Genomic DNA, 24,737 nt, shown 5'->3' with positions numbered 1-24,737 from the left:
TGTGGAGCAGCTGAAGACATGGAGGAATTCTCCAGGGTGCTGAATCAGGAAGCCAGTGGCTAGGCACTAATGAGCAGCCCTTGACAAAGGGGGAGTACATTGCTTATCTTGGCTCCCTCTCTCATCCAGCAGCAAGCCATTGGCTGGGAGTCCTTTCCACGTGACCTACTTTGGTACTGGCTTTGAGCCTCTAATGAATTATAGATGAGGAGGAGCTGAGATGCAGATTTGGCATCAGAAGTAGACTCACATCCACACACACAGAGCTAAGCATCCTCAGGAGCAGAGTGAGCATGCTGCAAGGAGAGATGCAGTAGGGATAAGGCATTCAGGCGGTCCCTTTAATTCTACAGCTTCAGCATTTCTTCTTCTCTTTGCAGACTTAGCAGAGCTTTGCCATCTAATTTCTCTTCCAGTAAGTCAGGAAGATGAGGCAAGGCTTTGTGATAGAGTGTGTGATCACTGGCATGGCTTTGCTTTGTGCTAGTATCTCTACATCTGCTGATAACAGACCTGTTCTCACTGGACATTTTTTGGTGGACTTACATGAAGGAGGAGAACAAGAAGCTAAAGAACTTGCTAAGGAATACGGCTTTGGAGGGGCCAGAAAGGTAACAATGTCCTCTCCTTCTTCCTCTGTGCATGTGCTGGATGTTACAATTACTGTACTTCTCTGGGTTTCTTTATACAATGTATGGAATCATTTGAGCGCTTTTCTTAAAGAAATAAGATTTGGGCAACTTCATTGTCATTGGGAAGACAAAGCAGGATCTTGGTATCAGCGTTGGGTGGGAATGTTAACCCTAATGCCCAATATAAAGTTCAGAGACTGAAATGTATAGGTTGGAAAATGAGACATTGTCCACCTCTTAGCAAACCCCACTGTCAATGATTTACTGTAGTTACCTAATAATCTCTGATGCTGTACAGACACTGAGGAAGGTGTTAGCGGCGAGAGTGTGAAATAGCAGAGCCCGGAGAAATATAGCTTTATTTATTTATGCAAATGTGTTACATTGTAGCAACCGGATAACTACATCTCAATTGTCCAGATTCTTACGCTCTGCTTAATTAGAAGCATTCCCTGCTTAATATGCAGATTAATGCTGAGTGCTGGAATCTGCACAATGTAGAGAAATTCATAGGAAAATGTAGGAAAATTGGGCCTGGTCCTAACCTTAATTAACTCCTGTGAGTATAGAGGATACTTTACGTAGGGTTAACCACCAATTTCATGACTATTTTACTATTAACCTACTACAACTCCCATGATGGCGGATTACATGAGTTGTAGTTTGCTAGGACTAGGGTAGTACTTAAGGACTTAGCATCTCCCGTGCTATTAATCTCTATTTTTCCCTATGTATTGACAATGTAGTCTATTAGGGGATTTGACCTTCAATAAGCCACATTCAATTATAGCTTCCGATGGATTAGGATACATGTTGTTGGGCCTGGATATGTCTATATTTTGGTTAATCTTTCACCTCTTTGCCAGTATTATGGAAAAAAAAACTGAGGGATAGAGTTTGCCAAGACTGATCATTGGCAGAGGGAGAACTAGAGTCACAATTCAGACAGCTGTAATGGAACATCATACAGTATATGGGGGATTCTCTCTATTGTACATGAAACCTGGATATTACATTTGGCTTTCTGACTATTGTTGATAGTGTTCATTTAATAATTTCTATTATATTCTGATATTCCTATGCTAAAAAGATCTTGAATAGGTGTAATAACAGGTGGGAATATATAGGTTACCCTATTGTAATAAAATACACCTCCTCTCTCCAATAACCCATATTCTTGTGAACTGTCAAAACTATCCGAAATATAGAGAGAAGCCAAATCACGATACAGATAGATGACAATGATGAAATCTATCCAATTATCTATCTATCTATTTGTCTATCTATCTACCTATCTATCTATCTATCTATCTATCTATCTATCTGTCTGTCTGTCTGTCTGTCTCTCTCTCTGTCTATCTGCCTGTCTGATTCTCTATCTATCTATCTATCTATCTATCTATCTATCTATCTATCTATCTATCTATCTCATATCATATCTATCTATCATCTATCTAATCTATCTGTCTGTCAATCTATCTATCTCTACCGTACATATAGAAAATATCTATCAATCTATCTATATAAAATATCAATCTATCTATATAAAATATTAATCTATCTATATAAAACATCTATCTATCTATCTATATCTACCACATATAAAATATCTATCCATCTATCTGTATAAAATATCTATCTATAATCTGTCTCTCTGGACATACATTAAATATATATATAATTCCATTATTCTACAGAGTAAATAGATACTGTATAGATAAATATGTCTTTACATCCATATTTGGTTTATGTATTAATATTTTCAGACATCATACAAAAGACAATTATTCCAGCACTGTTTTTCAATTTTATGTTTAAGAAAATGCTGATAACTCAAAGTTTTTGTTATCAATATTTCAGTTCTCCTGTAAAGATGTTAATTCACAGCTCTGACAAGTAGTAAAAAAAAATCTTAAAAAACATCTGCGCTTGATTGATGGATGGCAGAGCTGTCAAGAACATCCTTACAGAGGGTGAGCAGGAGAATAATTCATCATAATCACTAGATAATAAATTTAGATCTTAGTCTAAAAATATAGATAATAGACAGTGGCTGAGACTGGATGATAGGTTTGGACTATCTTCACATCTTTTGGTCAAAACTTATACCAATTTTTGGTTGTCTTAGTCTGCAACTAATAATTTATAGGAAATCTGGTGCATAATCTGGAGGCATAATTTGAAAATAATGCACTTTCCAGTTTATGTCTTGCCCGTACATAAAGAAAGTGTTAGAGTGATTAAAATATCAGTTCTTTTTTGATACATTATTTCATTTATTTTTAGTAAAGGTGTCTAAAAAATGCAAAAAAATTGTAATTGTGTAATTTTAATTGTGTGTGTGTATATATATACATGATATATATATATATATATATATATATATATATATATATATATATATATATATGTTCCGTATATACTCGAATAGAAGCCTAGTTTTTCAGCACAAAAATGAGCTGAAAACCCAAACTCGGCTTATACTCGAGTAAAAAAAATATATCAAAACTCACCTTTCTGGCTTCCCCCGCTGCTGGCTATATACTGGGGCAGGGGGCTGGCTATATACTGGGTGATATGGGCTGGCAAACTATATACTGGGGGGCAGGTGCTGGCTATATACTATGGAGCAGGGTCCAGCAGGCTGTATACTGGGGAGGCTGTGACCAATGCATTTCCCACCCTTGGCTTATACTTGAGTCAATAGGTTTTCCCAGGTTTTTGTGGTAAAATTAGGGGCCTCGGCTTATACTTGGGTTGGCTTATACTCGAGTATATACGGTGTGTGTATATATATATATATATATATATATATATATATATATACAGGCAGTCCCCGGGTTACATACAAGATAGGGTCCGGAGGTTTGTTCTTAAGTTGAATTTGTATGTAAGTCGAAACTGTATATTTTATAATTGAAGTTCTAGACAGTTTTTTTTCTTTTGTCCCAGTGACAATTGGAGTTGCAAAATTTTTGCTGTAATTGGACCAAGAATTATCAATAAAGCTTCATTACAGACACCTTACAGCTGATCACTGCAGTCTGGGACTATAGTAAAGCATCCAGAGACCTTCACCAGAGGTCACAGTGGGCAGAGGGGTCCGTCTGTAACTATGGGTTGTCTGTAAGTCGGGTGTATATATATATATATTATTTATTGTGAAAAAATATTTCAAACCAAAATTATAGCATAAACACATTTTTAAATACCGTGAAACTTCCCTTAATTTTTCTCAAAAATGTTCTTCTAAAACAAAGGTCTGTTTATTGGGGAGCATCTTCCATTTAGAAAAAAATCGGACACTGAATAAAAATGGGTCTATTAAGTAAGGGGTTTGCCAGAGGTGGGATCTTCTAGAGAGTTTTTACTGTACTTTTTTATTTCACAATCCTGTACAGACGGTCCCTTACTTAAGGACACCCAACTTACAGACTACCCCTAGTTAAAGACGGACCCCTCTGCCCACTGTGACCTCTGGTGAAGCTCTCTGAATGCTTTACTATATTCCCAGACTGCAGTGATCAGCTGTAAGGTGTCTGTAATGAAGATTTATTGATAATCCTTGGTCCCATTACAGCAAAAATTTTGAAGCTCCAAATGTCACTGGGGCAAAGAAATTTTTTGTCTGGAGCTTCAATTATAAAATATACAGTTTCGACTTACATACAATTTCAACTTAAGAACAAACCTATGGAACCTATCTTGTACTAACCTGGGGACCGTCTGTACATGTCATTCTATCAGCCACCATACACAGCACTTTACAATGTCACTAAGTAATTTTCTGTCTTTTGTTTTCTATTGATTGGAACTTTTGCTGATACATCACTAGTAATAGTAAAAAGATGAATCAATCAATCAATCAAATCTGTTCTGCATTTTCCTATTTTGAAGCATTTTGCTTGCCCAGATCTTCATTTTGGGCTCTTCAAGGCGATAAAATCCGTTCTTGGTTTGCTTTCGTCCGTCCATGTTAATATTTATTCACTAAATCGAGTCTGTAAGATAAAGCACATGGACAAGAGACAATGGAGACGCGCAGAATGGATCTATTTGTCTAACAAGACGTGCAGGTTACCTTTAATACACAGAGTATTTTCAGCTGTGTTTATTTTGCATTTTGCAGGCCTTACATCATAGTCTATTGTTTTCACCCTAATAGATGGTTTAGCATTAACCCTTAAAGAACAGCTACCATCCGATTTACTGATGGTAGTCCTGGAACATTGGCATTGTTCTAATATATATAAAAATATTGAAATGAGCCGGAGGCGCTCAGGTTCGCCAACTGCTACTATATGCACACCCCTATCCGTGTTCATGGCAACTGGCTCCACCCACCGATTGTGATGTCCCAGAACGTCATAAAAGTAAGATAATAGCCAGACGCAACATGCAAGTAATTTTGGGACATCTGCCATCAGTAAATCTGATAGTGGACGTCCTTAAAGGGGTATTCCTTTGAATATAAGATAAACATAAGACATGCCATCTGGCATCAGTGTAGTTAATATTGGTAAAATTCACCCTATGACTAGGCTGGGAAGGTGCCAGTAAAGACTTTGTAGGCATGTAGATTTTTAAAGGGGTTGTCCGAGAGTCCAAAGAATTAGGAGTTGGGCTGGGACGCGCTTTTAAAAAAATAAACATGTACTCACCACCTCCGTCATTCTTGATGTCCCACACCGCTGCCCGACTGATCCGTGCCACTGTTTGTTTACTCGGGCACGGAAACTGTGCTCAGGGAGCTTCCGGCGCCTGATACAGTGCCAGGAATAGGAAGGAGTGGGCATGGTCAGCCACCTGGACTGGCCAGAAGCTCCCTGAGCACAGCTTCTGTGCCCCTGTAAATTAACAAGGGGAACGGATCAGTCGGACCGAAGTGCGGCACATCAGGAGCGACGGAGGAAGTGAATACACATTTATATTTTACAAAACCCATTTCCCGTTAAATCAAGAATGACTTTTAGGAAGCCTAATGACATGATGCAGAATTAAAGCCAGAAGGAACAGATTCCCAAAACATATTTGCATATTTAACCAATGACAACCAATAAACACTATACAGAAACATTACTTTGTTTTTATTGCTTCTGATCCCTTTCTATAGGGCAATAGGTTTTCAGGAGACTCTTAAAAACCTTACTATAACTCCCCCCCCCTGAATCTACTCTGTCTCTGGTTAAAACCTCACCGATCACAAATACCATTCACACATTTTAGGGTTTATTTAAGATGTTCTCCACAAATGGTGAGCACATCGGTATGTTTTTTAACTGTTTTTGAAGCATTTTATAGGCTGGACATTTTTATGATTTTTCCACTGGTTAAAAGCATCAGCGCCATGATTGGAACTGTCTCAAGTACTTTTACCTATATATTCCTATCTCACATACCACCTATCAATGACTGCTCCTAAAGAGAGGTCAACTATATTATTAACCCTTAAAACTCTTTTTAAAATGTACTCCCATTTTTTTCCATCCCTAGCTATTTGCAAAGCACATGTTTTGCTATATACAACGACTATTTCAGAATTATGAGCTCCATTCTTAGTTGTGGGTTATGAAAATCCAACCCTTGCACGTAACCCGTGGACTGCCTGTAGAGCCACGAATCTTCTTGGGAATGGTGCAACAAGTTTTTCACAACTGGATTTGAGGATCCTCTGCCATTCTTCCTTGTAGTTCTTCTCCAGTTCCCTCAGGTTGGATGGTGAACATCGGTGGTATCCATTTTCCAGTCTCTCCAAAGATGCTCAATTGGGTTTGGGTCAGGGTTCTGGCTGGTCCAGTCAGGAATGGTCACAGAGATGTTCTGAAGCCTCTGCTTTGTTGATTTAGCTGTGTGCTTAGGGTCATTGTCTTGTTGGAAGACAATGGGCCAATCTGTGGTCCAGAGCACTCTGAAAGAGGTTTTCATCCTGGATATCTTCGTACTTGGAGGCATTCGTCTTTGCCTCAGTTGCAACCAGTCATCTTGTCCTTGCAGCTGAAAAACACCCCCATAGCATGAGGGTGTGCAGAGTGTACATTAATGAGCAAAAATTAACTTTTTTGATATTACCAATTGGCTGCAATGAAAAAAATATTGAAAAAGTTAAAGGGATTTTAACACTTTCTGCATCCACTGTAAGTTAACCATTTCACTCTATTTATCAGCTGTAATGGAGAAGGAGAGGGGTTAAGATTTTGAAATGATTTAGACAGCCAGTAGCCTTCAAGCTTCATCAGTCTGTATATGGCCAGCTGCTCACAAGAAGGGTTGGTCTGAGAAACTTGCTCTATGCCAGTGGTGGCAAACCTATGGCACGGGTTCCAGAGGTGGCACTCGGAGCCATTTCTGTGGGCACTCAGACCATCACGCCAGGAGTGCTACAAATAGGACAAAATCCACCAATTCTTCCTGCAATCCCAGGCAACTTTAGAGATGCTGCTCTTAGTGCTATTTTAAAGAGACACTTCATTGGCTGTTTGGAACTGTGGGTAAAAAGGTGTGGACAGAACTGCATTATCTTTGGATGTCCTCCTGCTGGACCAACCATTCTTCCTCTACAGAGAGACCCTGGAGAGAAGCTATAACGAGAGTCTGAATTTGCCCTCCTACTTTCTACTGTATTGGTGACCTCAGGGGTTGATATGATTGAAAGATGTGGATGAACAGATAACAATAAGTTACTGCCTAAAATGCTATGTTGGCACTTCCCGGTAACTACATGGACTTTGGTTGTATTTTGGGCACTCGGTCTAAAAAAGGTTCTCCATCACTGCTGTATGCACTTGCAGGACTTTGTGGTCCCAACATCTAAATACTGAACTCAACTGAGAATGTAAGTTGGGTCCAATAATTAAAGTTTCATTTCACAAAATCCTGGAAACCCACGGAGCAGGTTTATCAGACCAAACTCGCTCGTGGTTAACCAGCCTAAGCACAACCACCATAGTAGAATTGCCAGGACCAGACTGAAATAGGACAATTGAGGCACATTCAAAAAAACATAATTTTTGCCCATGGGGGGCCCCTTTTAATCAGTTGTTTTTTCTTACTAGGAAAAATGTACATAACATAGAGATTTCCTATAATCCCGTCTCCACGGTATGCAGTAAAACCAAAAGCTGAATTTATTTCTAGCAAATAAAACCCGAAGTTAAAATAAGGCTCCGCTTTTATACTCAGCCTTTCCAGAACATTAACTATATACTGTAAAGTTTGCATTTTATGTTGTGAATATGCACCGAAGAAGAAGCTATCATTTTCTATTCATTATGTTTGCAAGATTTTCTCCACTATGACCATTCACCTTGAAGCTTGACTACATTCCCTGTCAGTTCACATGATAATTATAGTCCTTTCAATTTTTGCAGCCAAAGTGGAAAATAAAAATTGCCTGTCTAGATTAAGTATATACTGGATATATTTTCTAGGACATGCTATCCTAAACACCCCGAACAGATGTTCACCACTATCAAAACAGATCGCAAGAGACTAAATCTGGCCACAAACCTTTAATAGTTGTCAGCCAAATGATTGTTTGGCCACTGGCTATTCCTTCTCAACCCCTGATACCCATCAAAGCCATCCTTGAAATGCCATAGATGTAGTTTAAGTTCTCTATGAACATTGAGCACTTTAGGGGACCTTTAGCCCAACTTCTTATGGATAGGGGATAAATGTATATAATGACATCACCAATTTAAGAACAAAGGGCATGAACATCTACAGTAGTATACTTTACACAAATGGTTGTGGCTGACAGGTTGGGTTGACATTAGTTTATACAGTAAACTAGTCGAAAGAAGACAGTGACAACCAGTTATAAAAGAACGAAAGCATATTGATCCTTTTTCAGCCCCCATTTCCAGTGTTGCTCTAGTACTTGAGGTTTTTGGTAAAGTGTCTGGCCAGAAATTCAAGGTGTTTGATGAGAACCTCTTCGGCCAATGAGTGGCCTCCTGGAGACAACAAAGGAAGTTACCTCTACGGTCAATGGAAGTGATATCCCTCATCGACTGAAGCTGGTTCCGTGACCCCCTCCACAATACTTTCACCCAGGCACAGTTCCATAATTCGTAAGTACTAGAGCTAAATAGGAACCTGAAGGGGTGAGTATGCTTTCTTTTTTTCTAACCTCTTCCAGATTCCTGGAAAACCCCTTTAATGAACATGATCAGACTAATGTCCGTCCTAGGATCACTAAAGATAAAATATTACACTCTGGTGTTAAGGAGGCACTGGTATTTGGTATCTTTCAAGAAGGTAAGGGTGGAATATAATAAGCTAAAATACCCAAGAATTCTTGTAAAGTTTTCTTGATAAAAGTGACATATGGTACATATTTTATGACTTAATATATGCCACAAATGTACCAAAATTTTAATGCAAATCGTGACAATCAATATCTGATGTATAATTAGACAAACATGTCTATTGTTCAGAGTATTGTTCAGAGTTCGAAGGTACCCACAAAATACTAATATACTAAAATACTAATATACTCAGTCACCAAGTGAAGTCCAGTGGATATTCTCTACGTTTATCGGAGTTTGACCCAGGTCACATGACTGCAAGGGCCTGGATATGACAATGTAACCATCTCCATGCAGTTATGTGACTGTGATTATCTAAAACTGGGAGGAATAACATGTTCTTCCCTCGGGTTGGGAGGTAAGAGTTCTACTTACGAAGAATGCCAATAAAGGCTACGATGTAGGCATGTGGAAACTAATAGCCATGGGGAATCCACTAGCGGATATTGAGAAAAGTTTTCTTAGATGGGATAAGGAAAGCATGCATTTTTTTAGCTACCTTGACATCAAGCATGAACTACAAGAAGCCTTATGACATGATGCGGGATTAAAACCAAACCAGTATATCTATTCCAGAAGGCACAGACTCCCAACTCTAGACAGCACTGTTTCTACTCGGTTGGGTCTCTTAAAGGGAACCACGGATCTACAAATAAAGGTATATCGGGTGGTAGGTGCATCTGTAGGACATGAGGATAGCCCTTTAAAGGGCCAATCCTCATGTCCCCGCAATCTTTTGATAACTTTTATTTCGCTAATATGTAAATTTTCTAAAGAGGCTACTAGGGCATGGATTAGCTGGAGCTAAGGCTACACGGTATGGATAATCCTACTTTGATCCTCCAACCAGATAACTTAAGCGTGCAGCTCCTCATAGCAAGCGCAGTGGCTCCGGCTTTGGAGCAGTGACTGCGCAACGCGGGCCTGCTGTTCTGTGCCGACGCAGGCTTCACGTACGAGGGCGCCCAGTTATGAAGAGCTGTGCGCCAAAGTTATTTGGTAGGAAGATCAGAGAGGCTACAGGGGCATGGAGCTGTGTATCCTCAGCTACTCCATGCCCCAGTAGCCTCTTTAGAAAATGTACATATTAGCAAAATAAAAGATATCAAAAGATTGCGGGGACCTGAGGAGTAGCCCTTCAAAGGGCTATCCTCATGTCCTACAGATGCACCTACCACCCTATCTAACTTTATTGGTAGATCTGTGGTGGTAGGCTCCCTTTGGTTTGGCTGAGAGAGAGGTTAGTGCCTAGGGTCGGGAAGTAAGAGTTCTCCTTATGGAGACTGCCAATTAAGGTCGCCTGTAGGCGTTTGGAGACTTATATCCTTGGATTTTCCAATAGGGGATTCTGGGAAAATATGCAAATACATTTTCCAGGTACAGAGCAGAGGTTTGAACGGTAGTTTGAACATAGCCTTAGTAAGTTGCTTGTAATGGAGAGTTTATTTCCCTAGATGACCTATTCAGTGTGTTATATAGTTTGCTATATTATAGAGCTTTTTCTAATTCTTGACAAATTCCCCATCATAATACATGTGGTAATCGTATCGCCCAATATTTATCCTACTGCTTAGTTTTAATGATTCCCTTTTGTATATTTGCCATGTGTTAATTTTGTGCACATGACCCCTGAAACTGACAAAATGCCATAGATCTCATAAATGCCTAGTTATAAAATGTTGAGTCAGAATTTGCTCTTCATGGGGTGCTGCACTTCAGCTCCTATTGTGAAGCTTTCAAGCAGAAGGAGGTAGAATATAATGGACTTTCAGAAAGTTGAAATGTTTATTTCACAATGTAGTAAGATTAATCTCACAAATGGTAAAAAGCATAAAAACTACTTTGGGATTCTGTGATTTTCCTATGTATGTTGGCACACTGTTCTGTATTGTAGGTATTGAAAGAAAAAATTGTTCAAATGTAGATGAATCAGTGCATTTTGTGGTAACCTCAAATGACACATTGCCATTACCATTATTTTTCTTCCATCTAAAAATAATCAAAAATATTCTTGCTTCCATATTGGTCACCCCAGAGCACTTAAAGGTGTATTCACACAAAGATAAGGGGGCAAATTTACTTACCCATTCCTGTTGCGATCCCCCCTGTGCGTTGTCGGACAATCATGAACTCCGGCGCAATTCACTAAGATTGTGTGCCCGATATCCTGCATGTATCGCTTCCCCGCTCAGGTCCGCCGGAGTTCACCATCTTCTGCCTGGTGCATGTAAGTGCAGTCTTGCGACACAATTTGAAAGCTGAATCCCGCACTCAGTCCGAATCCGCATGAAAGCCAGCGGCGATGCGGCAAAATCTGATTGCGTGCGACACAATGCCCTTCTAAATCCCTGTCCCGGCAGCGCGATCCCCGAAAAGTCGGAAAACCCCCAAGATTCTTAAATAAACTCATGATAACAAAATAACAAATTCTCTAATTCAATGTAAATTTCAAAAACACAACATTTCACAGATATTTCAACCTGTTTCTATCAGTCTTGGTGTTCACAATTTCGGATGCCCCTGGACCTGACCCTGAATCTTCTGACTTTAGGGTCAGAAAGTACACTGAGCTGTTCTATGTCTCTAGCCCCCACCCTTGCATTCCAAGACGAGCTCACACAGAGGGGCTCATTTACTTACCCGGTCCATTCGCGATCCCGAGGTGCTTTATCCGACGTTGATTCTGAGCTTACTAGGATTCATTAAGGTTCTGCGCCTGATATCGACCAGGTGTTGCCGATTTCACCTTCTTCGTCCCGGTGTATGTGAGTGCTATTCTTGCAACACAATTACAACACGGTTTTTCCGAATCCATTGGGTTATCCGACGGCCACGTCCCCCGATTTCTGTTTCGTGAAAGCCGGCGCTGATGCGCCACAATCCAATCGTGTGCGCAAAATCCCAGGGCAATTCGGAGCAAATCGGAAATATTCAGGAAACCCAGCAAAAAGGCGTGATTCAGACCCTTAGTAAATGAGCCCCAGAGACTTCCTGCCAGCAAGCAGTGAGGCAAGTAAAGCTACAGGCAAATGTAGAATGAGAATATCATGTGTTAAATGCATCTCATGGATCTCATCATCTCTGATCTGTCTCACTTCTCTTTTTTTATGTGTCAGATACTAGTGAATGTTCAGAATCAAAATGAAACTGTATATAAACCCTAGACCCTGATAATCTAATCACATTGTCAGCACACAGCATCGCATAGCACAGAGGAATAATAATTGGGCTTATTTACTAAGGGTCCATAAATCGCATTTCCGTCAGAGTTCCCAACGTTTTTGGGGAATGCATGGCTGGGACAGGTATTTAGAAGGGGATTGTGTCGCACGTGATCGTATTTTGGCACAATCCCACAGGCTTTCTAGCACCAGAAATTGTGGGGGCGGGCCGTCGACAAAATTGTGTCTCGAGACATGCACTTGCATACACCGGGAAAAAGAAGGTGAACTCTGGCAGACCTGAGTGGGTAAGCGCAGGATATCGGGCGCAGGATCTTAGTGCATTATCACCAAACAATACACTTCGGATGAACTCCTCAGCCCCAATGTGTCTGCTTAGAGAGTATTACACTGACCATCACTTAGTCCATGCCTGGACTATACCACCACAATACCAAGACCATGCACACAGAAGCGGTTCTTTGTGCATTTACATTGACAGTCATCACTTCCTTGAGACTTTATGGCCAAAACATCTAGAGGTCCATGGACGGCCAAACCAGCCATAACGTTTTATACTGCCCCGTAGAGAAACTAAAGAGAGGAACATCCAACCCTGAATTCTCATTAGCAATTCACACATCTAGGATCTCACTCCTTCCTCAGAGAGAGGGGAATGAGCTGGGCAGGAAGGGCACAAATATTCTGGAGTCAATTCAGAGGAAAGACTATGATCTGACTTGCATGGGATCATTTGCATAGATGGTGAGAGACCAGCTCAACTATCTCTGATACCTATGTACAGTAAATATACATAGCAATGAGTAAATCTTCGTACAACGGTTGAAGCCTCTTGTGACACAATAGCTGACAGCGATTCCGATCTTTCTACATAAGTTGTCGTCTCGATTTCCTTTTTGCATTAGTGGTGTGAATAGCGCTTCACACTTGTTACAGTTCCTAACATTCTGAGGCTGTATCATCTGACTACTATCACTGTCATCAAACACATCGAGACATATCTCCCCCTAAAGCCATCAGTAATGGGATCCACAGCATGACCTATTGTTTTTACAGTGTTGCTTGCCATTCAGAGCCCAGGGCCAATAAGACTAGAAATGTTAAATTTCAGATTTCCCTTGCAATAAAATGAACTTAAATGATACAGATTGTAAACATTTATTGCTACTGTGAAAAGAGGCTGTATCATGATAATTTGCTGTTTTGATAGTAAATAACATGACCTTTTATCTTCAATACAACTTGAGTTTATCCCTTTATGTCGATGGACATTCTTCTTCTGTAGAGTAGGCAAGATAAACTGTATAATGTACATTTATCACATATCCACGTAAATGGTGATTAATGTCTGAGCACTTGGGTGTCCCACCACTTTTTATTTGGGTGTCCCACCTTTGATCATATAGGTGTCCAACTACTGACCGCTAGGGTGTCCTACCACTGATATTTTTTTGTCCCACCACTCATCACTTTGGTGTTCCACTGCTCATCACTTGGGTTTCCCACCACAGACCACTTGGGTGTCCCACCACTCATCAGTTGGGTGTCCCACCACTCATCATTTGGTTGTCCCAACACTGACCACTTCGGTGTCCCACCATTCATCATTTCAGTGTCTCACCACCACTCATTTCAGTGTCCCACCACTGATCATTTCGGTGTCCCACCACTGATCATTTCGGTGTCCCACCACTGATCATTTCGGTGTCCCACCACTCATCAGTTGGGTGTACCAGCACTGATCATTTCGGTGTCCCACCACTGATCATTTCGGTGTCCCACCACTGATCATTTGGGTGTCCCACTAATGACCACTTGGGTGTCCTACCACTCATCACTTTGGTGTCCCACTACTTTTCACTTAGACACAGAGTTAAAAAAAAGAGTGTATATTTCAAGTAATAGAATAAAAGTTATACTCTTATAATCTCTTTCCTTACAACTAGAAATCAATCTTGTTAGCTCCTCCTGCTCTATATATTGCTCCCTGCAGATAAGACACTAGTGCACTACTCTCACTAATGTGCAAGTGCACCAGATTATTGATTACTCGAATAACCATAATTATTGAATATCTCATTAAATTGCACAACCAGTCTGGAAAATGAATGCCCCTAGCAACAGCCATGGCTATGATTGGCTTTTTTTGCCGGCTCAGTTGCAATGACCCATCACTTCTGTTTGCAGGTAGGAGGCTATTTACAATCTGCTCAGATTCTCCTGCTCTATAACATGCTGCCTACTATGGGGCACATTTACTTACCCATCCCGTTGACGGCGCCGATCCAGAATGTCCAACGAGGATTCGGAGCTGCTGTGATTCACTTACAGCTTGCGCCTGATTTCTTGAATGTGACGCTTCCCGCCGGAGTTCCCCATCTTCTTCCCGGTGCATGTGAGTTCTGATCTTGAGACACAATTTGAATTGTAAATTCCGCAGTTTGTCCGAATTAATTGGGTTGTCCGACGGCCACGCCCCCCCATTTGTGTCACATGCAAGCCAGCGACGATGCGCCAAAATCTGATCACGTGCATCAAAAACCCCTGTGCAATTCAGGGCAAATCGGAAATATTCGGGAAAAAGAAATGTGTCGCTTGGGAAGCGCTCACCTTCACTTGGTTCGGCCCGGTGAACTCCAGCGCGTTCAGATGCTTTTCAGCGCAGCAGCGCCACCTGGTGGACGGCGGAGGAACTACCTTGATGAATCCCGGCCGGACCCGAATCCAGCGCAGAGAACGCGCCAGGAAATATTCGGGAAACCCGACGGAAATGCGTCTGACGGACCCTTAGTAAATATTCCCCTATGTATGGTCTGCTCAGCTCTTCCTGCTCTATAGCATGCTGCCAGCAGGTATGTAGGGTAATATGTGCAATCTGCTTAGCTTCTCCTGCTGTACATTTTGCTGTCTGTAGATTTGTGATGGTGATATGGTTGTAGCATTTTGCTCTATACTTAAAAACCACCGTGAAGGTCAATTTACACAGCCAGCATTTTCTGCTTTGTGTGGATCTGGAATCTAAACCTTATTCATTTTGCTGCTACTTTATATTGCAATAGATCAGGAAAAACTGCAGAAGCTAATGTGCTATGAGTGTATTCTGTGTGGCCTTCCCTTTAGTCAGCCCTTATCTTCAGAAGCAAGTTGACAAATGAGATTAGTAATTGAGAAAGCTCTCCAGAAGCCCTTGATTGGTACATGCTGTAAAGCGTCTTCTTACAATGTGTACATCGGCTCGCAGAATACAGTACAGAATAGATTGCTAATAGATTTGTGAGAGTCTGTGTTAATGAGAGAACAGAGATGTTGTACAATGAAAAGTGGAGAGTAGGAAGCCAGATGTATAGACAACAAAACCGGGGTCTGGCCTTTTGGGCTTGGGACAGCTGGTACCTAAGTGGTTGACTTTTGTAGAAAAAAGGCCACGTCCAGGCCGGACAGGTGATGCGCAAGAAAATGAGGAGGATGCCGCTGATGAATGGAAACCGTTCTCCCTGGGGCACTCCCTAAATATAGATGTGAGGATCCCCGGATAGGTGGTAAAGGTGAGGTCCGTGATGGAATGCAGGGATCATGCTGAGACAATGGGGGTCATTTACTAAGGGCCCGATTCGCGCTTTCCCGACGTGTTACCCGAATATTTCCGATTTGCGCCGATTGTACCTGAATTGCCCCGGGATTTTGCGCACGCGAACGGATTGTGGCGCATCGGCACTGGCATGCATGTGACGGAAATCGGGGGGTGTGGCCGAACGAAAACCCGACATATTCGGAAAAACCGCCGCATTTAATAACCGAAAATGTGTCGCTTGGGAAGCGCTTACCTTCACCTGGTCCGGCTCGGTGTATTCTGGCGCGATCAGATGCATTTCAGCGCAGCAGCGCCACCTGGTGGACGCCGGAGGAACTGCCATAAATCCCGTCCGGACCCGAATCCTGTTCAGAGAACGCGCCGCTGGATAGCGAATGGGCCGGGTAAGTAAATCTGCCCCAATGGATGTAAATATGAATTCACGGTTTCTTAATTCCAAAACACGGCAAATGCAACAGCCCAACATAACAGGTCAACTGGTCCTAGGTCGCTAGATGGATGTGTCTGGCATAGGGTGCTCAGGTTGGAGAGAAGAGGAGCTTCTATAGCAGTGCCCCAAGGCAGGCACTGGTAGGACTCAGAGCTGCAAGCAGGGTGTCTGGACAGCAGCTCTCAGACACATTGGGGCAGATTTACTTACCCGGTCTGTTCGCGATCCAACGGCGCATTCTCTGCGCTGGATTCGGGTCCGGCCGGGATTCATCAAGGTAGTTCCTCCGCCGTCCACCAGGTGGCGCTGCTGCGGTGAAAAGCATCTGAACGCACTGGAGTTCACCGGGCCGGACCAAGTGAAGATGAGCGCGTCCCAAGCGACACATTTCTTTTTTTAAATGTGGCGGTTTTTCCGAATCTGTCGGGTTTTCGTTCGGCCACGCCCCCCCATTTCCGCGTGCGCCAAAATCCCGGGGCAATACAGGGGAAATCAGCGCAAATCGGAAATATTCGGGTAACACGTCGGGAAAACGCAAATCGGGCCCTTAGTAAATGACCCCCATTCACTTCTTACTCCATCTTAGGTCTCTCTCAAAGTACTGGAACTTTCCAGCCACCTGGTAATTGATATAAACTTCACCTGGGGCAGAGAGTTCAGAGATTATCCAACCAGGACCCTTGTACAATACAGAATGAACATGACATCCTATCGGTCACATTAATAACATTTCCTTCCAGTGCAGATTGTGATGCAGCTGCAATACCGAATATATCCAACTAAGGGATGCTTAAAGGCAATTTCATATGGACATTTACAGATTGTAGGATTAACTGGTCATACTGCCACAATTTAAGGACATAGGAATCTGATAAAGTTTGTAACGTAGCCCATCCAGAAGGTCATTACAATTGGCCCACAAAACAGTGCAGAGTCCACTAGGTGCAGTTTGCCTGTGGAGTGTGCAGGGGGCACCAGATTGATGAATTAAGGCAACAGAGTGCACCAACTATATTTCAGTGTACCTCTATCCTGGGGCGTGCAACACAGTTCTGTTGGACACTGCATGATAAATGTGTCGCACGGTCCGACTGTGCACTGAAATACTCCTTTCAGAGCAGAATTTTGTGTCACTTTGTGTCATTTTGTGGACTTTAATAAATGTGGCCCAATGTATTGACAAAGGTACCTGCATATAACCTAAAGGACCAATACCCTTTCTATATTGATGGGTTTATGCTTTATAGGAAAATTACAAACTTTTCTATCCCTTATATTCTATTTCATGTTCTATCTCATGGATGTATGAGTAAGTGTCCTTGGTTTATCATGATGGATTTTGAGGGTAGATTTACTTTGAGAATTTGTTTACAATTTCCTGTCCCTGTATCCCCGATCTGAGCTCTTGGATGAATGATGGCATTAGCTAGCCGTCGTTTTAAAAGATTTGTCCAAAGTGAAGCAGATAAAATTCAGAATCTGCCTGAAAACGCCAGATTTGTACAGAATATACCATATAAAGCAATGAATAGATTTACTCATCTCTAAATAAGAGGTTTCCGTGATAGTCGGGGACACATAAGTCACCTTCTTGATATGTTAAAGAGCATTCTAGAAATCGCTCCAACAAATTCAGGCATTAAGAGTAACAAGGATTTTCACAAGAGGCAAATAATACGTTTTTGTGGTTTTATCAGCTTTGGACAGGAGACGTTGCCTCTGGGTAATACTACAAGTTATATGTGTGAATTGTGTTCTTTCCAGATAAATAAATGCTTACATTCTCGGTGGAATTACTTGGTTTGTGATGTGAATAATCTAAGATCGAGAATGACTGGAGAGAGTTATATTCCTGAATTTATTCTACTGTATGGTTGAGATATTTTAAGGTTAGCGGTTGCCCACTTTATAATCCCGTAGGCATCAAGGAGATTCTTGAAGGGGTTGGCCCTCTCTTTCATTATATGTATATGTACCTGTACCTTTGCCTCCCTTGATTAAGATAAGATAATCCTACTTTATTTAGTCCCACAGTAGGGGAAATTCCCAATGTTACAGCAGCAGAGAGAGTACAGAGAGTACAAACAATGACAATAATAATATTAGGGATAAATATACAAAAATAAAAAAAGTGATAAAAGTTTAGTCTGTGGATGGGACTTGCAGGGACTGGTTAGGTGTGGGGTACAGGTTACTTCTGTTTTGGCCATGTTGGTTGAACAGCCTACTTGCAGCGGGGAGGAATGACTTGCGATGACGCTCCCTCTCACACTTGGAGTGAAGTAGTCGGTCGCTGAAGGTGCTACCCAATGCCACCACATGCATGGGATGGGAGCTATTCTCCAGAATACATTTCACCTTACACAGAATCCTCCTCCCAGCTACCACCTGAGAGTCAAGAGTCTCAATTATAATTACCCTGCTTTTTAACCTCCACACTCCACCTGCCATAGAGAGACAGAGCCTCTATCCACTAGGCCAGTGATGGTGAACCATTTAGCGGCCGAGTGCCCAAACTGCAACCCAAAACCCCCCTTATATATTGCGATGTGCCATCCAAAAGTTAAAGCAGTAACTTATTGCTCCCTGTTCAACAACTTTAAATCATATTGGCCTCCTGAGGACAGCAACACAGCAGAAAGATGGAAAATTTTCATCATTTTAGCTTCTTTCTAGTGTCCCTCTGTACAGAGAGAATTGTGGGACCAGCAGGAGGTCCTCCAAAGATAATTCGGCCCTGTCTATACATTCTCCCTCTTCCTACAGTCCCAAGTAGCGAAGCATGTATCAAAATATGACTGAAAGCAGCATCTTTTAAGTTGCTTGGAACTGCAGGTAGATTCTTTGAGTCCTGTCTGTTGTGCTGGGGCGATGGCCTGGGTGCCCACAGAAAGGGCTCGGAGTGCCGCCTCTGGCACCCGTGCCATAGGTTTGCCACCACTGCACTAGGCTATGGGCTTAGTGGTTGTCAACTGGAGGATTTTATGTAACTAAGAGCTTCACTATTACACTGTGACACAGGCTCCATGCACTGGTATATAGTGCATGGCTTGCCACCATTTTGTCCCTCTTTCTCTTCCGGAAATGTTGGGAGTCATGTATAAGTGACTCTATTAGGGCCAAATACTTACCCTGTTAATATTTGCTGTAAGTGGCCAACTCTTTGAAGCTAGTTACTGCATGAATCAAAGATGTTTTTCAGGGCTTTTTTCATCCCTTTTTTATATTCTTTTGGATGTCTAGAAAAGTGCAAAAAGGTGTGGTAAACATATTTATGTGGGACTATTACACCTTGAGCAGCTTTACCTGTAGATACAATGCAGATACTCAGTAATGAGGCCTCCTCGCTATTTATTAATGCATTGACTCATGATCTGGTACTTAATGGCTTGCTGTATGGTATACAAACACAAAGTAGTGCAATATAGTAGCAAAGGCTAGATGGGGGAAGAGATAATATGGGATAAAGCACTTTCTGCTGTGATATATACAGTAAGTGCATTGAAATCACACAGTAATTCAGTGAGCGGTAAAAGAACAGCTGTGCTGCGTAAGATTAATCTTAGTGGTTATTATTTATGGGGGGGGGGGAGATATATTCTAGTGGATGGAATAGGCTGCTATATATCTGCTATGTATGTATCAGGAATAGAATATGATGGATGCAATTAGGGGCGGATTAAGACTGCCATGGGCTGTATCAATATTTTAGCTCCTACAAGTCTGGAATCACTTCCTACATATGGTACTAGAATCAAGCTTCTTGGAGAATACTTAATGGGGCTCTTTTACAAAGGGTCCGCGGACCGCAATCCTGACGGGTTTCCCGATTATTTCCGAATTGCCCTGGGTTTTTGGCGCACGCGATCGGATTGTGGCGCATCGGCGCTGGCTTGCATGCAACAGAAATGGGGGGGGGGGTTGCCGTTGGACAACCCGACGGATTCGGACAAACCGCGGAAATTAAAAATGAAATTGTGTCGCAAGCACTTACATGCACCAGGAAGAAGAAGGTGAACTCCGGCGGACCTAGGCGGGGAATCGACACATGCAGGATATCGGGCGCACGATCTTAGTGAATCGCAGCAGACCTGAATCCTCTTCGGACAACGCACAGCGGGATCGCGACAGGACCGGGTAAGTAAATCTGCCCCGATATCTTCTTTCTGCCTGCTATCAATCTGTTGTTTTAGGACCTTTGGAGGACCGTCATAGACCCTGAAATGGCTCTTGTGTACATGTGTATTGAGAGCATGAGCAGATGTATGATGATTTCATGGGTGGAGGTCCTTCTCAGTTTAAAATGTGGTTGGTGGTTTGGGTGTGGCCCCTCTATAAGGCTTGAGCCCCGGGCTACTGCCCAAACTGCCTATATTATAATCCACTACTAGATGCAGTGTACACTATAAGGGTTGGATTCTAAATTTCAAGGATTGCTAATAAAGTTTTGTTTGGGCGCCCCAGAAAGTCACGGCTATGTTTCAGGTAGCAGATCAGGGAGCCTATTTGTACCAGCGGTACCACAGCTTTACACCGTATTTGATTAGTGACCCGAGGAGGACAATGCAGAGGCAATCTTCATGAGCTTAATTAATTTCTTCCTGACCCATGTCTATGGCCTCTCATGTAACCAAACCAGTTCCCTATACTGTACTGATGAGAGGTAGTGACTTCCAAGCAGAGCTGTCCACAGTTGGGTGTATTTTCCTTTTTAGAGAGACTTACTGGTTAGGCCATTACCACATCTCTAGGGTTCTTGAAAGTCAGATGTAGAGGGAGCTGACTTATAGCACTTCAGGCATAGTTTTCCTTTTACCATCCTTGAAAACTTATTTGCATATTCCTTATCCTTAATTCGGAGTGGAGAATTAATGCAAAACTGTTTATGCCTGAAAATGTGGCCTTCAAACACAATGGGGCAAATTTACTTACCTGGTCCTGTCGCGATCCCCGATTCGGACGGTCCGACGAGGATGAAGTCCAGTGTGAATCATGAAGATCGTGCGCCTGAGTTCCTGCATCCGTCATTCACCTTCTACTTCCCGGTGCTTGTAAGTGCGTGTCTTGCGACACAATTCTAAATCTGATCGCGTGCGCCAAAAACCCAGGGCAATTCAGGGCAAATCGGAAAAATTCGGAAAAACCCGATGGAAATGTGTCCAACGGACCCTTAGTAAATAATCCCCAATCTCTAGAAGGAGAAACTGGTGAACATCTTATAAAAATGAAGATGGGGATGGGAATACATAGAACTACATCAAAAAGATGGCACAAGTGTACTACAAGTGTACTATGAGGCACATTTACTTACCCGTCCTGTCGCCATCCCCGCTGTGCGTTGTCCGACCTGGGTGCCGCAATTCACTAAGATCGTGCATCCAATTTCCTGCATTCACCTTCTTCTTCCTAGTGTATGTGAGTGCATGTCTTGCGACACAATTTGATTTTTAAATTCCACGGTTTGTCCGAATCAGTTGGGTTGTCCAACGGCCACGCCCCCCAATTTGTGTCGCATGTAAGCCGGCACTTGCGCCACAATCCGATTGCGTGTGTCAAAAACCCTGGGCAATTCAGCGCAAAACGGAAAAATTCAGGAAACCCGACAGAATTGTGGTCTGCTGACCCTTTGTAAATGTGCCCCTATGTCTTAAATGAACTGCACCATCAAAATTGAGCATGATAAATCAACTTTTAAAATTATGCCAATTTTTACCATGTAGGCAACATTACCAGAGTGCCTACATGGAATAGCTTCACAGGCTGTCACACTGTCACACCCTCCCTGTGTTCTCTAAGGACTTTCCCACTCTATGTCACATGCAATCTCACAGCAGCAGAGGAATTTTCAGCTCACATTGGGAGGTGGGAAGCAGGGGTGGATTAAGTCTGCCATGGGCCCTGGGCTGTATGAATATTATAGCCCCTACAAGTCTAGTATCACTTCCTACATATGGTACTAAAATAAAGCCTCTTGGGGAATGGAAGATGTTTACCTTCTGCCTGTTTTCAATCTGTGGTTTCAGGACCTTTGGAGGCCCTTCAAATGTCCTGAAATGGCTCTAGTATACATGTGTATTGAAAGCAGGAACAAATGTACATGAATTTCCTGGATGAAGGTCCTTCTACGTATAAGGAGCCCCCTTGAAGGCTTGGACCCTTGGCTACTGCCCAAAAACACCCATTTTAAAAGCCACTACTGGTGGGAAGTGCTATTTGCACAGTGTAACAGCCTGTAAAGCTGCAGCATGGAAGGGCTCTAGTAACAGAGCCTTTCTTGTTCATTAGCATAATTGTACAACTTGATTTTAAACGGAAGGAGGAAATGGATAACAAATATAAGAAGATTACCAAAGTCACGGTCCCTGGATCTATGGGTAAGTGTCCCTGGTTTATAATGATGTATTTTCTTGGTAGATCTCCTATAAATGTAAACTTTTATGGTGAATGGGGGGGGGTAGTTTTAAAGCTTCAGCTTGTTCCCAACATAGAGTCTGATGGCCGGTGGAGGGAGACTGTAATGAAAAAGCCATATACAATATACTAAACAGACATGACCGTCATTTGTGCAGCTCCATTTCCTCCATCTGTCCTCACTCCTAATGAGCGCGTTCAGATGGGCTTTAAAAAATTCTCCTGATAAAATTATTTTTAGAAACATCTCATTATTACTGCAGTCATGCAGATAGAGGTGTGAAGATGAAACTCGGTTCTCGCTGCCAAGGCAGGCACATAGCGGTGTAACCTGAAGATAATGGACTGAGGGAAGAAGACGCTGAGGCTCCCTGTGGGGATATGGGGAAAAACTCAATCAATCATTCGTGTCTGAGAGTATATAGCAGGGAGTAGAACGCTGCGTCCTGGGTCTGATAATACAAGAAACATGAATGTGGGCAGGTATGCGCCGACATGTAGGAAAATGTGACTATAGAGATGGCGCCTAATGTGCGAGGGAAATAGAGAACTTAGGGGTTCACAACAATAGAACTTGGTTAATTGTAGAAAAAAAGATTGAAGTTGTTAACATGTTAAAGTAATTGCAAAAAAAAAAAAACCCTTGACTATTGTAAAATCTCCAGCTTAGGGGAATGATGATACAATTATAAAATGTAAATTAATGGAAAAGCTAAATTATCTGCAGCTCCTCCTGCTCTATAACATGCAGCCTGTATTTAGGTCATTATGAATAATCTGCTCAGCTCCTCCTGCTCTATAATATGCTGCTGCAGATAAGGCAATGGGGCACATTTACTTACCCGTCCCGTTGACACCGCCGTTCCGGAATGTCTGACAAGGATTTGGGTCTGCTGCGATTCACTAAGATCGTGCGTCCACTTTCCTGCATGTGTCGCTTCTCCCGCTGAGGTCTACCTGATTTGTGTTGTGTTGTGATCAGGTCTACCTGATCACGTGTGCCAAAAACCCGGAACAATTCAGCGCAAAACGGAACAAATCGCGAAATCCGATGGAAATGCGTCCAACGGACCTTTGGTAAATGTGCCCCAAAGTGTGCATTCTTTTCAGTTCTTTGTGCTCTATAATATACTGCCTACTTATAGGACACTATGTACAATCTGCTCAGCCACTCCTGTTTTATTACAAGATTCCCGCAGATAGGACACTATGGGGCTCATTTACTTACCCATCCACTGGAGTTCACAGAAAGTTCATTGTACGACGATCATGAACTGTGCCGTGATTCACTAAGATCGTGCGCCCAATATCCTGCATGTGTCGCTTCCTTGCTCCTGTCTGACAGAGTTCCCCATCTTTTTAATGGTGCATGTAAGTGCATTGGCTTGCGACACGGCGCACATTCCATCAAAAGTGCGATCCGCGGCCCTTACTAAATGAGCCCCTCTGCTTAGCTACTCCATTTATACTATAACATGCAGATAGGACACTATGTACAATCTGTTCAGCTCCTCCTGTTCTATAACATGCTGCCTGCAGATAGGACACTATGTACAATCTGTTCAGATCCTCCTGCTCTATAACATGCTACCTGCAGATAGGACACTATATACAATCTGCTCAGATCCTCTTGCTCTATAACATGCAGCCTGCAGATACTACACTATGTACAATCTGCTCACCTCCTCCTACTACATAATATGCTGCTGCAGATAGAACACTGTGGGTCCTTTATTTTAGTTTTTCATTTTTAATTTCAGTATGTATTTATTTTTTCTTCTTACACCTTTTTTGGGGGCCTTTTTTTTTGCCTATGTCATTAGCTTTAAAAATGTGGTTGGTGTCTGCTTCAAGTTTGCTATACGTTTCTTTGAAGATCTGATGTAGTTGGTTGTATTTGCACCTTTTTTGCCTCTAACTGGGTGGGTTGTGCAAAAAAGGCACAAAACTATTTCAGCCCAACCTTGGAGTTGGCATGGTTCATTCATGTAAGTAGGAAAGTCACACTGCTGGTAATGGGCTGAGGTAAAGCCCATCCCCCAATATATGCTTCTATTATCTTTTTGGGGCTTCTTTGATTCCAAGAAAAAAAATCTTTTTGGGATACAATAAACTGCACCATGTTTTTTTTTACATTTGTGTCTCATTTTAAATACTACTACTACTATGAGTCTAGTTTTT

At 42.2% G+C, this 24,737-nt stretch overlaps 1 protein-coding gene across 1 annotated transcript in view; it reads left to right on the top strand.

The window, feature by feature from the left end:
- Positions 1-194: 194 nt before the first annotated feature.
- The window catches only part of PCSK2 (proprotein convertase subtilisin/kexin type 2), a 138,793-nt gene continuing 114,250 nt past the window's right edge, over positions 195-24,737 (top strand). Inside the window, exon 1 of the mRNA XM_072140428.1 lies at positions 195-611. Within this exon, the coding sequence (XP_071996529.1) occupies positions 429-611 (183 nt within the window). The 5' untranslated portion in view covers positions 195-428. The remainder of the gene's footprint in view (positions 612-24,737) is intronic.

The sequence above is a fragment of the Engystomops pustulosus genome, chromosome 3, assembly GCF_040894005.1.
Source record: "Engystomops pustulosus chromosome 3, aEngPut4.maternal, whole genome shotgun sequence".
Classification (NCBI taxonomy): Eukaryota; Metazoa; Chordata; class Amphibia; order Anura; family Leptodactylidae; genus Engystomops; species Engystomops pustulosus.
This window is presented reverse-complemented; position numbering and strand designations above follow the sequence as displayed.